The sequence below is a fragment of the Phacochoerus africanus genome, chromosome 2 (assembly GCF_016906955.1).
Source record: "Phacochoerus africanus isolate WHEZ1 chromosome 2, ROS_Pafr_v1, whole genome shotgun sequence".
Lineage (NCBI taxonomy): Eukaryota > Metazoa > Chordata > Mammalia > Artiodactyla > Suidae > Phacochoerus > Phacochoerus africanus.
The window spans coordinates 2,457,382-2,472,489 of NC_062545.1; the positions used below are offsets into that span (position 1 = coordinate 2,457,382).

A 15,108-nucleotide genomic window follows, 5' to 3' on the forward strand; every position below is an offset into this window, starting at 1 on the left:
GGGTCACATCGTAGCTGCAGCTGCCGGCCTCCACCACAGCCACAGCAACGTGGGATCCGAGCCGCGTCTGTGACCCACACCACAGCTCACAGCAACACCAGATCCTTAACCCACTGAGTGAGGCCAGGGATCGAACCTGTGCCCTCATGGATACTGGTCAGATTCGTTTCTGCTGAGCCACATGGGAGCTCGGAGACAGACTTTTTAGGTCTTACCTCGCAAAGTCCTCAGCACCTATGTGCAGGGGTCACTGCAAAAATACGTCATTCTCTGCCTTCAAGTCACTTACTGTCAGCCGGTAAAGACGATGCATTTTGAGCCACATAGAACCGATAACATATGACGATAAATGCCTGGACCAAAAATGTAGAGACCCCCCCGACCCCAAAAGGTAGAGACCTAAACATCGCAGATGCGCAGGAAGACGAGCTCTTCCCCACGAGGCCCTTCAGGAAAGACTCAGGAGAGTGAGGCGGGGCGTGGGGGGGGGCAGGTCCCCCGCGGGAGGTGGGAAGAGGCCGACGTGGGCAGCAGGGCCAGTGGAGGCCACAGACACTGGCCGCTCTGGCCGGACAGGAGCCTGCGGCCGAATCACCCGTGCGGCTTTGGGGACCGTTGTTAGCAAGAGACCCCGAGCCCCGCTCCTGACCTAGGGGGTCCTCGTCTCTTAGGGCAGGGCCTAGAATGGACTTTTCTAACAACTGTCCTAGTAATTCTTCTGTGTGCGAAAATTTTGGCTTCTGTGACGTAGCCTTTCTAGCGTATTGCAGACACTGGCCTTTTTAACTCAGCCACATAATTTAAGCCATGCTTTTTATAGTGAGCATTTTTTTATTGTAGCTACAATCATATTTCTAAAACCGTCAGTTGAACTTGGCCAAATAGTCTAAGATCCTCATAATAATATAATTTTCAAGAATTGTTTGTTAAAAGATGTACCGGAAACAAAGCAGGTTTTGACGTTCCGTCCCCAAGTTTGAATGAAATAATCTCTTCAGCTACAGCAGTAGCTCTGTATATCCAGTTAGAAGTTCGTTAGTTCGGGAAGATCCGGATGGCTGAGACATGAACAGCTCCTCTGGCACTTCCTCAGAAGTTGAACAGAGTTGCCACACGACCCAACTCTTCCACCCCTAGATGTGTAACCAAAAGAGAAGCTAAAGCATTCAGCTGCCCACAAACTTGTACGTGAGGGTTTAGGGAGCAGCGCTAGCTGATCGCCGTAGCCAAGATGTGGGAAACCCCCAGATATCCATCAATTTGTTCATAAGCTATGGTACATCCATGCAGTGGAATATTATTTGGCGATAAAAAGCAGTGAAATACTGGAGTTCCTGTTATGGCTCAGCAGAAATGAACCCAGCTAGCCTCCATGAGGACAGGGGTTTGATCCCTGGCCTCACTCAGTGGGTCGAGGATCCGGCACTGCCGTGAGCTGTGGTGTAGGTCGCAGACGTGTTTGGGATCCAGTGTTACTGAGGCTGTGGTGTAGCCTGCAGCGGAAGCTCCTTCTTGACCCCTGGCCGGGGAACTTCCATACGCCACGGGTGCAGCCCTAAAAAAACAAAGGAGTGGAGCCCTATGCATATACTTCAGCACATGGATGAACCGCGAAGACGTGTGAGCGCAAGAAGCCACGCACAGAGGTCTCCGTGTTGTCAGGTGCCATTTATGTGAAAATGCAGAGCAGGGACTCCACAGACAAGGAAGGTAGAGTCGTGGTTGCCGCGGCTGGGGTTTGGGGAGACGGGGAGTGGCTCCATGACCCTGGACTTTTTTGGGGGGGATTGAATGTGGCTTATAATCGACTGTGGTGATGGCTGAACAACTCCGCAAATCCGCATTGACTGGTGCGCTTCAAATGGGTGGATTGAGTGGTCTGTGATTTCCCTCTTAGTAAAGCTGTTGTTTCAAAAATGCGCAGCTGCTACGTAACATGGCCATTTGCTGGAACCCCCTGTTTCACTCTCGAAGCATGGGGTTTACTCTCAGACACGGAGGGCAGCTCCCGGTGGTCTCAAGCCCAGGCGGGTCAAGCGGACGCTGCAGCAGCTCGTCCTTGACCAGATGCCCCCGCGTCGCCCCTTCCGCCGGCAGGTCTGAGTGGCCTCACCAGCTTGCGCCCAGCACCCCAGCCTCTTCCTCTTCTCCTCCGGTCACCCTAACCATTTCCTCTTTCCCACCAAGCACAATCTCGCCCCCTCCTGCCCCCTGATGGGGAGGCGGGGGGTCATAGGAAAGGACTTGGAGCCCGAGGGGAGTCTGCGTTCACCCTGCAGAGTCCTGGCCCTGCCTGTCCCTCCTGTGCAGACACTCGTCTTAGGGACTTCAGCCTCCCAAGAGCACCCGTGTCTCCACGTTGGTTTATCATCCAGCCCAGAGTCCTTGAGAAGGTGCTCCTGAGACGGCTGCCCAGACCAGGCAGGATATAAAATTGTGTGTCTGGAGCAACCGCAATGCTGTTAAACGCGTGACCGCCTCCGTCGGCAGGAGTAGATGCCTCTGTGTGTGCAAGTATTGAATATATGTCATCTCGTAGGAATCACGCCCCGACAAAAGCAATCAAAGGATTGCTTTTTTTTTTTTTTTAGGCCGCACTTGCACCATAAGGAAGTTCCCAGGCTAGGGGTTGAATTGGAGCTGCCGCTGCCGGCCTACACCACAGCCACAGCAACACCGGATCCTTAACCCACTGAGCAAGGCCAGGGATTGAACCTGCATCCTCACGGATGCTGGTCAGTTCCGTCAGTGCTGAGCCACAACTCCTGGAGCTTTTATTTTCTTCTCTACATTCTCTATTTTAAGTTTTCAACAAACATAAAGCGTGTTTGACTTTGCATAATAAAAAGTTATTTTTATAATATTCCAGAATGATATGCTTGCTGTAAAATCATTTTTATGTGGTGAGAATGAGACATATAAGCATAAATCCAGAAGCTTTCCCCACTTCCTTGTGCTCCTTTAAAGCTAGCTTTCAGGAGGTCCCTGGTAGCTCTGTGGGTTAAGGATCTGGCATTGCCACTGCTGTGGCGAGGATTCAATCCCTAAACCAGGAATTTCCGTGTGCCTCGGGGACAGCTAAAAAAAAGAGAAGCCATGAAACATACTGTTGAGCATAATAAGCTCTTATTAATATTGTATGTGTCTGTTTAGAAAAACTGAAAAGACATTATTAAGGATGCCTGCTCATTTAATGACACTTACTGGAAAAATGAATTTATGGGGATACCTGTAACCTCCATATTTTTCCATAGTTGACTTAGGCAGTGGTTACAAAGATGTCTCCTTTATAATGTTATACATAACTGACAATTTGTGCGTTTTTTTCTATAGGGCTTAGGATTTAAATCAAACAAAAAATGTCTAGAATAGATGGAAGAAGAAAAAAAAAAGCCAGCTTTCAAATGAAACATTATTTTATGTCCTATGCTCTTTCAGCGTTTTGGAATGGTCCATCCCTAAGGAATAGATTGTTTTTCCAGACATGCAAATCAGACCTTAATTTCTTAAGAGAAATGTAAACGATTCACAAGACAGGGCTTTGTGTGAGGCGGGGCTTGGACCCCTCCCCGGAGGGCCGGCCCGGGCAGCCGGGGGGCAGGGTCTCTGTGCCACCTCGGATGCCCCCACTCTCACACCTTCCTTCCTCACGAGTGAGGGAGAGGGCGGTTCAAGGGGTTGTTGAAGCCCTTTGGGCTCCAACGCCTCCGTGTTCCGTGAGCCTGCGGGGCCCACGGGGCCATAAGCCGCCTGCGCGCCTGGTGCACCCTCCGTCTGCAGGCTCGTTGGTACATCGGAAGGACGCGCTCGAGAAGAAAGGAACGCGGCTGACGGGCACGCTCGTGACCGGAACCCCTGAAAGTACAGACCTCCACCCCAGGAACTCGCGAGGGACTTGAATAGTGCGATTATCTTGAGAGGGGGCCATGGGAGGAGGGCCGGAGGGCAGGGGACGGCAGGACTCGGCCTCGTGCCTCCAAGACGCGCTGCCGGTCCCGGGGAAGCGAGGGGCGCTGTCATTCGGATCCCGAAGAGCTCGACAGACAGGTAATAGCCTCGGACCGCTCTGCTCCGCTCCGCCTGTAAATGAGTTTGGATCTGGATCTGGCGGGCACCTGCCCTCCTTTCTGGGGAGAATGTCAGCTGCCGAGCAGCCATCGGTGTGACAAGCTAGCAGGCGCGGGCCGCCCCCAGGCTCCGACCTCCCCATGCAGCCCCTGGGGCGGAGCTGCCCGGCCCCCGGCCCTGAAGGGCCCTCCCACAGTGTCCGCGGTCTCCTGTTGACAAGGGTCCTGGACCAAGACCCCACTCTGAGTTGTCACAGGTGACCTTTCTAAACAACAAGGTCCCCGCAGAAGGAATTCCGAAGGCGACGCCCCGCTTTGGGTTGGAGAGGAGTGTGGCTTAAAAAGACCTTATCTGCGTGTCCCCAGGCAGGAGGCCGCAAGTGGAGCAAGCTGCTCTCTGTCCCCTGCTTAGGGAGCTTGTCCAGTGGGGACGCTGCCACCCACATTAATAAGGCGCTGCCCGGCCTTGGCCGCAAGCTGGAGCTGCCTGAAGGACGTTCACAAGGTGCTGGCACCCGTTCAGGTCAGCGTCCCTGAGTCCTCGGTCTGGGTGTGGTCTGGGCACGAGAATCTGCACGCCCACCTCCCGGGTGTCTCTAGTGGGCTGCCAGCGAGAGGACCCGCCGGTGGTCGGGAGCACAGACGCTGGACCTCGGGGCCCCGTCCAGTGTGGCCTCTCCTGGCCGTGTCCCCTTGGGGACGCTCTCCCGGCCTCCGTTTCCTGCTGCCCAAGTGAGATGCTGTCAGTAACGGACCCCGCCTCACTCATCTTGACGTGAGGCTCCGGTTGTCAAGGAAGTACGGGCTCAGGGTCGGCTCTACCACGTCCCGTCCTCTTCTCCATGAAAACTGGCCTTGGGGTGTGTTAGGACTCCCCTTGTCGAGGTTCTGTTCAGCCTGAGTGGCGGGAGTGAGGACGAGGGCCGAGCATTCACCGCCATCGGGTTAGAAAGACCTCCGTCCAGGTCCAGCCCTGCCTCCTCCAGCTACGGGCAGCGCCGTGATCCTCGTGTTTCCACCAGTCCTGCCAGTTCCTCAGCAGGCCTGGCACCTGCGGGGATCACAAAACCCACCCGGGACGGCTTCTTGGGTAGAACTCTCCCATTTCCACGAGAGTGGAACCACCTATCCACCGTGCGGAAGAGCGTTTATATGAAATGTGTCTTTGCAGTGGTAGTTTTCTAATGGGACTTCATCTGTGTTCTCACGCCTAACTAGCTTTTCAGCTGTTTTCCTCATAAGTCAACTTTCTAAGCCCAAAGGTGATACGCTTTCCCTGCTGTAAAGGAAATATATTGTGTTCTGATGATTCTAAAGGTAAAAAATATATATTATTCCAGCAACATCTCTCTGTTGAGCAGGTGGCTAATAGACCAGGATGGTCACTTCAGGTGTGTTTCATGGCAGCTGTGGGTGGGTTACCGGGCCCCTGGCTGGGAGGCAAGAGGGAAGTGGTCCCCTGAACGGTACTTCCTTTTTTTTTTTTCGTCTTTTTGTCTTTTTAGGGCCGCCCTCGCAGCATATGGAAGTTCCCAGGCTAGGAGTCCAATTGGATCTGTAGCTGTCGGCCTACCCCACAACCACAGCAATGCAGGATCCAAGCCACGTCTGTGACCTACACCACACCCACAGCAATGCCAGATCCTTAACCCACTGAGCAAGGCCAGGGATCGAACCCGCAACCTCATGGATGCTGGTTGGGTTCCTTAACCACTGAGCCATGATGGGACCTCCTGAACGGTACTTTCTGATTGTGGGTCAGAGCCCCGATCCCTGCACTCAGAATGTCGGCGGCGTGTGCTCCAGGGAATGTGGAAGTTGTGTGTGTGTGTGTGTGTGTGTGTGTGTGTGTGTGTGCGCGCGCGCACGCGGGAGTGGGGTGACCAGGTCAGAAATGAGGGGATTAAATTCCTGTGGATGACAACTTCTTAAAAAGAGTCCCTACCCAGAGCTAGCCCCCCCCAGTTTCACCCCTCGGAATGTCACCCAAAGCACCATTTTATTTCCTCTTCTCTGAGATGCTTGGCCTAAAAACACCGACTTAGGAGTTCCTGCTGTGGTGTGTGACTTAAGGACCTGGCATCACTGCAGCCGTGGCATAAGTCACAGCTGCAGCTTGGATTCGATCCCTGGTCCAGGAACTTCCACAGGCTGCAAGTGCGTCCAGAAGAGAAGAAAATTTTTAAAAATAATAAAAATACTGACTTAGAGACTAGGCTTCCATCGGTGCCCTCGTTTGAACAGATTTTGTTTCCATGCCCGTTCGTCAGTGCCGTTGATGCACACACCTGGATGATTTCAAACCTCGGGGGTGGGGGGGGGGGGGAAGGAGGCAGATTCCACACTCACGTTTCAAGCGCCCCATGGCTCTTCTTATCCTCCTTTCACAAATGACGAAACTGGGAGTTCCCGTCGTGGCTCAGCGGAAACGAATCCAACTAGCATCTCTGAGGATCCGGGTTCGATCCCTGGCCTCACTCAGTGGGTTAAGGATCCGGTGTTGCCCTGAGCTGTGGTGTAGGTCGCAGATGCGGCTTGGATCTGGCGTTGCTGTGGCTGTGGTGCAGGCTGACAGCTGTTGCTTCTATTCGACCCCTAGCCTGGGAACCTCTATATGCCGCAGGTGTGGCCCTAAAAGACAGACAGACAAAAGGCAAAAAAAAAAGAGGGAACTTAAGCATGAGGCAGTGAAGCCATTCGTGTGGAATCACGTGACTTGGAGGTGGTGGAGTCTGGATCCCGTGCTCCTCCCATGGTCACGGGCACCTGGGTCCAGCCTGTGCCCCACGCCCAGGGCATCATTTCCCATCAGGAAGCCTGCCCTGCTCTAGCGGGGTATTTATGCTCAGGGAGCCTCTTCGCAGATGATGCAAGCCCTGACGTGTCACTGCGCCTCCTGCCTGTGTCCTCCATCTGTCCGTTTCTACCAGAACCGCATTTCTCGCATTGGAGGTAAAAAGCGGGAAATAGATGTTTTTGTTGCTTGCATCTTTACTGCCTGTAAATATGAAACTTTTCCCCACAGAAGGATTCTCTAGTAAAGAAGGGACAAGTAACCCTGTTGGCCTTGTTTGAAATAACGCGGTTTTGGCCGAGCCCGTGGATGTTCCCAGGCCAGGGATCAAACCCGCACCACAGTGGTGACAGCGCCGGATCCTTAACCTGCTGAGTGACACAGAAACTCCTTGTTTTAAATAATTTAGCATAAAGAAAATGGGAAAACAAATTTTGAGAAGCGGCGCCTGATACGATAATTGCCGTGGTGAGCATTTTTATTTGTGTTATTCCTCACTGTCTGCCTTCCTTTGTTCTCTGGAGTAAGTGCATTTGGGCCACCGCATGTTTACGACACAGCTTCCCGTGGGAGGGCCCTTTCACTGGGAATCAGCCCTTGTGTGGAGACGGATTTTTATTCTGCAAACGGGAGACCCCTCGGGGTGTAACCTCGGGCCTGGCGGGGTCTGTGGGCAGAGGCAGGAGGAGGTAGGTGTGGCCACTCCGCTGGCCAGAGCCTGGACATCAGCACCCTGGTGACCGGTTAAAAGGCTCCGGCCTCCTTGTGACTGCGGCAGCCTGTGGACCCGCAGCCACGTGCAGCGTGTGCTGTCCTGCGCCCGGGTCCCCAGGGCTGTCACAGCCCCGCCCCACCGCCCTGCGGCTCTTCCAAGCTGTGCTTCCCAGCTGGCCGTCTTGCCTTCACCATGACTGATGGAACCACACTTGTTGCTGTGGTTTTTCTTCTTTTGGCCACGCCTATGGCATGCGAGCCAGGGATCAAACCTGTGCCACAGCAGTGACAGCACCGGATCCGTGACCCACTGAGCCAGCAGGGAACTCCCGCCAGTTTTTCTCTTCCCCTTCACTGTCTTCGGAAACACGGTCTCTGTGTAATAGAATGTGGCGAACTACGGCGACGTCGTGTCGGGCGTGATGTGTCACATAATGTGAAGGTGACATGCGTAGCGATGGGGCTCTCTCAAAATCAGAATAACGCAAGCAATGGCGTCCAGCTCCAGCGAGAGGGTTCCGGGCCAGCCTCATCGCAGGTGCGGTCGATCCATCCTCCAGAGCAGGTTCGTATTGTTACCAGGGATTCTGAGCTTGCAGGTGCTGAGAACCTCAAGGTCAAGTTCACGAGTGCTTCCAACTGGCACTATGAGGTCGCATTCCCCGCTTTACGGAGAGTTTTGGTGACGTGTGTGCGAGGGAGGCAGGGACGCAGAGGGAGCCTCACGGCTCAGAACCACTCAGGCTGCCAAGTCATTGGGCCGCCTGGCAAAAGGGACCTCCCTGCATTTCTGTGTCTCACTTCCCAGAGACCTCAGAGGACTCTGGGTCTCAAGACACTTTGTTCGGGCTCCAAGGGCCATTGGCCAGCTCTGTACCTCCTGGGCTCTGGCGCAGGCCACGCAGTGGAGGCGAGAAGACCAGCCCAGCACCTTTGATTCTGCAGGAGCTCACGGGTGAGGGCAGGGGACGTGCCCCCGAGTAGTCTAATGGGGGGCGAGGAGAGGCTTGGAAGTTGGGGGCACACAGGCCCCACCTGAGAGAAGGGGGCGGGTTCCAGAAAGCAGCTCTGGATCTGAGTTGTGACCACACGGTGTGCGTCCCCCTCCTTTTCTGGGGAGGAGAGCGCGCCCTTCGGGTGGGGCAGGTGGACAGGGGCTTCCACCTTCCTCTCAGCCCCAGAGGTGGCACCGCCTGAAGGCTGAAGGACACACGAAGGGCACAGATGGCCGCACAGAGCGCAGCAGCCAAGGACAGCACGTCGCCCTCATCCCCCGCCTCGAGGGCCAGCCACAAGGGCAGGGCTGGTTTGAAGCACCAAGCATTTTCATTTATCCCCAGTTTATTGTGAATCTCAAAATAGCCTAGAACATTTGGATTTTTGCATCTCAGGTCGCCAGCCCCACTCGATTCCAGGCTCACATGTGGAGCAGCAGAGAGTCAGTATCAAGGGAGGCTCCAGACGCTGGGCAGGCTGGGGACACCCAGCGGGAGGCGGCTGGGGACCCTGCTCTCGGGCAGGCGCGGGGGTCTCACCATTCCTGTGCTTCGGTGACACCGTGACGCGACAACGGAGGGAGACAGAAGGCACCTCACTGGGCTCTCTTTTTGCTGCATCTCCATCGCAGACATCAGAACCCCTCGGGGCCCTTATCCAAGGGGCAGCGCCAGCTCCTCGGTGTCAGCAAATGAAGCCCTTTCTCTCCGTGTGTGTTTCCTTCTTGGTGGAGGGACCACTCCACAGCTGTACATCGGGAGGCCAAGGCACGGTCCCAGGCCTTTGGCTCCCTCCCTGGGGGCCTGAGTGACTGCCACCAGCAGCAGTGGGCAGTGGGAGGCAGGGTGTCGGCTGGCACACACCTGGAGACCCCTCCCCCCGTCACCTTTGGAGAGCCGGCCTCTCTCGGGTGTTATTTCACACCCGAAGGGCATTGCCCTGTGACAGTTGTCCTGTGACACTGTGGTAGCTCGGCCCCGGCCAGTTCCCTTGTTAGTCGTCTGCGGCGATCCAATCCTCGCCCTGGGTGAAGACAGCCCTGCCTGCTTCCTGCCCCCCCGGACCCAGTATGCTTGTGTGTCTCCAGTTCATGCCCTGGGGCCAGTCTTACAGAACACGTTTGCGAAAGCATCATATCCCCAAACGATGCGTTTTCTCTGCTGTCGACTGGGGTCTGGGTTTCTCTTGTGATTTGAGACACAGTGAGAGGGTGTAGAGATTGTGTTGATTTAGGCTCCTGGCCCCTTTTCTGTTTGTTTCCGATAATCTCTAAATTTTTCGTTTGCCTTTTAATCGCATGACCTTTTGGGTGGGAAATTTGTGGTTGTGCTTTGACTTGGTCCATCAGGCTTCCCTCTGCTCTTGTTTCCACCGCTTTTGTTCGAGAAAGACTCCCGCCCAGACGTCATCAGTTCCGTGCTCATCTCTGTTAGCGTTTTCCCACTTAATTTTTAATATGTAACTTTTTTTGAGTTTTTTTTAAAGTTATAGCTGATTTACAATGTTGTGCCAATTTCTGCTGTACGGCAAAGTGACCCAGTCTCACACACACACACATACACACACACACACACGCACACCCTGGGATTTATTTTTGTGTAAAGCGTCGGGAGGAAGTATATATTTATTTTCGCTCTGTAGTTGGACAGCCGCTTGGGAATTTGAATGTGAGCTCTCTTTTTCTCATTTTTCGCCAGGCTTATCATGGCCTTGGTTTTCCATGGCAAACACGATAATTAATGCGGGACTAACGAGCGTTCCTCATTCGCCAGAGATCTGAACTCAGCCACAGTGGCATCGGCCCTGTTCGGAAGGTTTGCAGATTATCTTAACCAAGGTCAGAGTGGCTTCGAGAGGAGATGGCCAACCCGGCGTAGGAGCAGGCCCCTCTCCTCTGGCACCGGCTTCACCAGGTCATGGGGGACAGGGCTTCTCCCCCCAGGAGGATGTGTGTTTTGGGGTGACAGCAGACCGCCTGTCTCGGCCCTGCTCTGCTTATCACTCAGCCCCAGGCCCCCCACCGTGTGGGGGGGGCCCAGGCCACCCAGCAGCTGCTCCGGGAGACCTCTTGTCTGCCCCTGTTGGGAGGGGCGGTCCTGGGTCCCACGTCACCGACACGGCCGCCCTTCCTTCCTGCGGTCCTGCCTACAAGTTCCATCCGAGGTCTCCTTCTCAGCCTGTACACGTGTTTCGAGAGATGTCTTTCTGATCCTGCTCTTTCGTGTCCTCTCCTCCTTCGGGGGCTTTAGCTGGCATCCTCTGCATCTTTTATCCCGAGAGGGGATTTCAGCTTGGGTGTCTGTTAACACTCGTGAGACCCCTTTTTTGGGGGTTCACCCTGGCGGAGCCCCGTAGCTCAGGAGGGGCAGGGAGCAGAGTGCTTCCTTGTCCCGTCTCCTAGGGATTGTGCTGCCCGTGCCCTGTGGTCACCCTCCTCCACAGGACACTGGTGACCCATGAGAGCTGCCAGGGAACGAGCCTGTGTTGGGCGCATCCTGATGGAGCCACAGGACCTCCTCTCTGCTGTGTCCCTGCAGTCGTGTTTAATGACAAAGCCCCTTATTTCACCTATACCATCAACAACTTTTTGAAAGAGGAATAGATGAACTGTGTTTTAATTAGAGAGTCTTATCAAAACTTACAGAAGTCACACCGAAGGAGTCGCCCAGAGCTTTTGCTCACCGGCCATCACACACCAGCATCTCACATCCCTCCAGAGGTGAATGTGCTCACTGCTGTGTCCCCAGAGGAAGAGCAGCCGCCCTCTGGGGGCCCCTGAACGGGGTACTCACAGGCTCCGTGGAGTCATCTCTCGCCTCCCCTGCGGTCCTGCCTCCGTCCTCCACTGCAGTTACAGGGCCTGGGTCTGTGCAGGTGCAGCCAAGCAGCGGAGTCGGGAGAAGGATCAGAGAAAGCCCCGAATCACCAATGCGGTGAAGCCAGCTCCACAGGTGACCACGCAGTGAGCGTGCCTGGCCCTGCAGTGTGCACAGGTTGCCCCATTGTAGTAACCCCACCAGGCAGGTGCCCTCATCATCTCCCACCTACAGAGGAGGAGGCTGAGCAGGGAGCCACCCGTGATCTGGGAGAGACGGAGCCAGGGTGTGCTCCAGGCTCCCAGCCACAGACCCAGGGGGAAGTGAGTGGCCAGGGCCCCGGGTGGAGCCCAAGGAGGCTGAGCACCGGGTGCAAGAGGAGGCTGTCCTGTGACCAGGAACAGGGAGGGCCTTCTGCTCTCGTTCATCATGACAAAATGTACCGACTACGGTGGCCGCCGTCGTAACCATTTCTGAGTGGCGTTCAATACATTCGTCATACGGTGTGACCGTCGCTACTGTCAACCCCCAAACTTCGTCACCACCCCCAGGAGAAAGTCTGCTCCATAAACACTGCCCCTCCCCCAGCCCCTGGCCCCCACCAGAGACTTTCTGTCTGACTTTGACTCCTCCAGGGACCTCAGATAAGTGGAGTCGTACGTATGTGTCCTTTTGAATCTGGCTTACTTCACTAGCAGAGTGTTTTTAAGGCTTATCCCTGCTGTAGCCTGTGTCAGAATGTTATTTTTCGGGGCTAAATAACATTCCACTGCATGGACAGACTCCCTTTTGTTTATTCAATCACCTATCGATGGACACTTGGGTTGGTTCCATCTTTCTGCTGCTGTGAGTAGTACTGCCGGCAACGTGGGGTGTACAACACCTGTTGGAGTTCCCATTTTCCGTTCTGCAGGGCATGTGCCTAGGAATGGAATTGCTGGGTTATATGTTCTATGTTCACCTTGGTGGGGATCTGCCTAGCTGTTTCCCACAGTGCCTGCTGCATTTTACCCCCCTCTCCCAACTTCTCCCCATGCTGGCCAATGCTGCTTTCCATGTGTGCTGGGTTGTGTTTTGTTTTTTTTTTTGTTTTGTTTTGTTTTGTCTTGTTTGGGAAGGACTTCTTAAATAAAACTTTGAAAGTAAGGCCAAAGTATGGACGACTTAAATACCTGGTCCAAAAGTTGATATTCATGGTACTTGTCACACTTACACTTGAGGAAAACTCCTGCCGTCACCCACACAGGGCCGTGGGAAATCACTGGGACCCACCCTGGACGCACCAGTTGCTTATGGGGATCTTGGAGTTGCTCTTATTCTCAGGTGGTGATTTTGTTTGTTTGTTTGTTTTTGCCTCAAAACTAATCCCACCTGTGTTCCCCGATGGCCACACTTTGTACAATGTCAGCACCAGAAAGAATAATATTGCAACTGGTCGCAACACACAGTCATTGTTTGTAAGTCCGTAGTCCACAGTCACCCTCAGGGACAGAGAAAGAAGGAGTTTCCCTCTCCATCGCCAGTTGCGTCAGAAATGAGACAGTTGCTGTTCTGTGACCCTCAAAGCCTCAGTGACCCAAGCAAGGATCACGTACAGCAGCTAGTGCTGAAGGCTGGCGAGCGGATCCACAGGGCTCCATGGAAAGTGTCACCAGCAGGTTACTCGCTGTTTACATCCTTAAGTGACAGGCCAGTGATGTGCCAGCTTGACTCCTGCACCTGAGCGCCAGTGAGCAAGGCTAATGAGGTCCCCGCCCCCACCTGCTGCAACTCGAGGCTCACAGCGTCACCTGGGATGTGTTTTTTGCCAAAAATGCTTAGCCTCAGTCTTACAAAACCTCTAGACCTAATCTCGGTTTGCAAGAAATACAGGAGTTAGAGCAACTGGTGGGCAACGGTCAGACCCGTGGGGAAACACTCGACGAGAAAAGCAGCCTGGACTTAGCAAAAACCCACAAAAGCACAGGGGGGATAAAGATATGGGACCATTCTCTTCCAGAAGCAAAAGGAATAAAGCGATGTAACAGCCAGAGGTGGTGTGTGAACCCCGACTGAATCTGAGGTTGGGAAACTAAGAGTAAGTGACACGGGGGCAGAGCGAGTGTGGCTTGACTATGGGATGATGCTGTGCGATGATGGTCAGTCCTGTTAGGATTAAGTAACAGACGGTCCTTGGCTTAGGAGATGCTGCGTGTAAGTGCACCCAGGGGTCGGGTGTCATGGCGTCGATAATTTGTTGTCGGATTTTTGGCTAAAATATGTGTATGTGTAGCGAAAGGGAGGGAGAGACAATGTATCCAACGGGCATTCAACAGGCATCGAATTCAACAGCCCATTCCCTGACTGAGTCCCACAGGCACTGGATCTGGGTGAAGGATTTAAAGGCAGTCTTAGAACGTTCGTGTATGTTGGGAAAACCTTACAACCAACAATTGGGGGAACTTATTTGCATCGAGTGGCTTGTACCCCACCTTCCCCAGAATCTAAGTCCGCCTTTCTGTCTTGCAGTTCGGGACCGAGTCAGATCGAAGATGGAGAGAGACATTTTGGCAGAAGTGAACCACCCCTTCATCGTAAAGCTTCACTACGGTACGTGCAGAAAAAAATCAATAACCTACTTTTCAGAGGACCTGGAGCAGCCTCCCGCAGATCAGAGAGGGCGGAAATAGAGGGAGAGGCCCTCCTGCTCTCGGCACCTGGCCCTGCCTCAGCGGGGTCCCCCGTTCCCGATCTTTGGGGCTCTGCTCCAAGGGAGGAAGATGCCCTGTGTGCGTTTGTTGGTTTGCTTGTTTGTTTGTGGCTGCATCCACGGCACATGGAAGTTCCTGGGCCAGGAACCGAACCTGAGCCACAGCTACGACCTACCTACACTGTAGCTGCGGCAACGCCAGATCCTCTTACCCACTGGGCCGGGTAGGGAATTGAACCTGAACCTCTGCAGGGACCTAAGCCCCTGCAGTTGGCATCTTAACCCACTGCCCCACAGCAGGAACTCCTAAGACGCCTTGTTTTATCTAGCAGACCTCATCTGAGGGAGGAGAGGTTACCACTAATTAAATTATCATCGTGGATAAAGTGGCTTAAAAATAAGGACTCAGTCAAGCTAGACGAGGTGTGTCTCTGACATATTTTTGTGTTGTCTCAGCATGAAATGCCTTGTTTTAAGCATTTTAAAGATGGTAGCTCTTTGACTCCCCAAAGCACCCATTCGAGGTGGCCTGTTGTTTCCATTTTTCAGAAGAGAAAACTGAGACTCAGATGGAATAATTCCGATTTCTGAGGCCACGTGTCTGCGCTGCACACAAAGCCTCTTAGTTTGCCCTCTGCCTCTTTGCCTCCTCAGAGAAGCCCTGAGTGAAATCTTCAAGTGGAAAATCCTGAGCTGGTGACCCAGGGTCAGGGAGGCCATGCTCCAGCTCACTCTGCCTGCGTAACTCGTGCGGGTGAAGCACCAGACAGGACAGGAGCGGATGCGAACTTTGTTGGTCCAGAGGCATGGGGGTGGGAGCTCCCGTCGTGGCTCAGTGGTTAATGAACCTGACTAGCATCCATGAGGACGCAGGTTCGATCCCTAGTCTCGCTCAGTGGGTTAAGGATCCGGCATTCCCCTGAGCTGTGGTTCAGGTCGCAGATGTAGCTCGGATCCCACGTTGCTGTGGCTATGGTGTAGGCTGGTGGCTACAGCTCTGGTTCGACCCCTAGCCTAGGAACCTCCATATGC

The 15,108-nt window shown here is 54.0% G+C and overlaps 1 protein-coding gene across 6 annotated transcripts in view; it reads left to right on the plus strand.

Moving 5' to 3' along the window:
- Positions 1 to 15,108, plus strand: part of RPS6KA2 (ribosomal protein S6 kinase A2) — a 318,051-nt gene that overhangs the window by 239,206 nt on the left and 63,737 nt on the right. For all 6 annotated transcript variants that reach the window (XM_047769754.1, XM_047769756.1, XM_047769757.1 and 3 more), the window contains one exon: positions 13,896 to 13,976. In XM_047769754.1, coding sequence (XP_047625710.1) covers positions 13,896 to 13,976 — 81 coding nt within the window. The remainder of the gene's footprint in view (positions 1 to 13,895; positions 13,977 to 15,108) is intronic.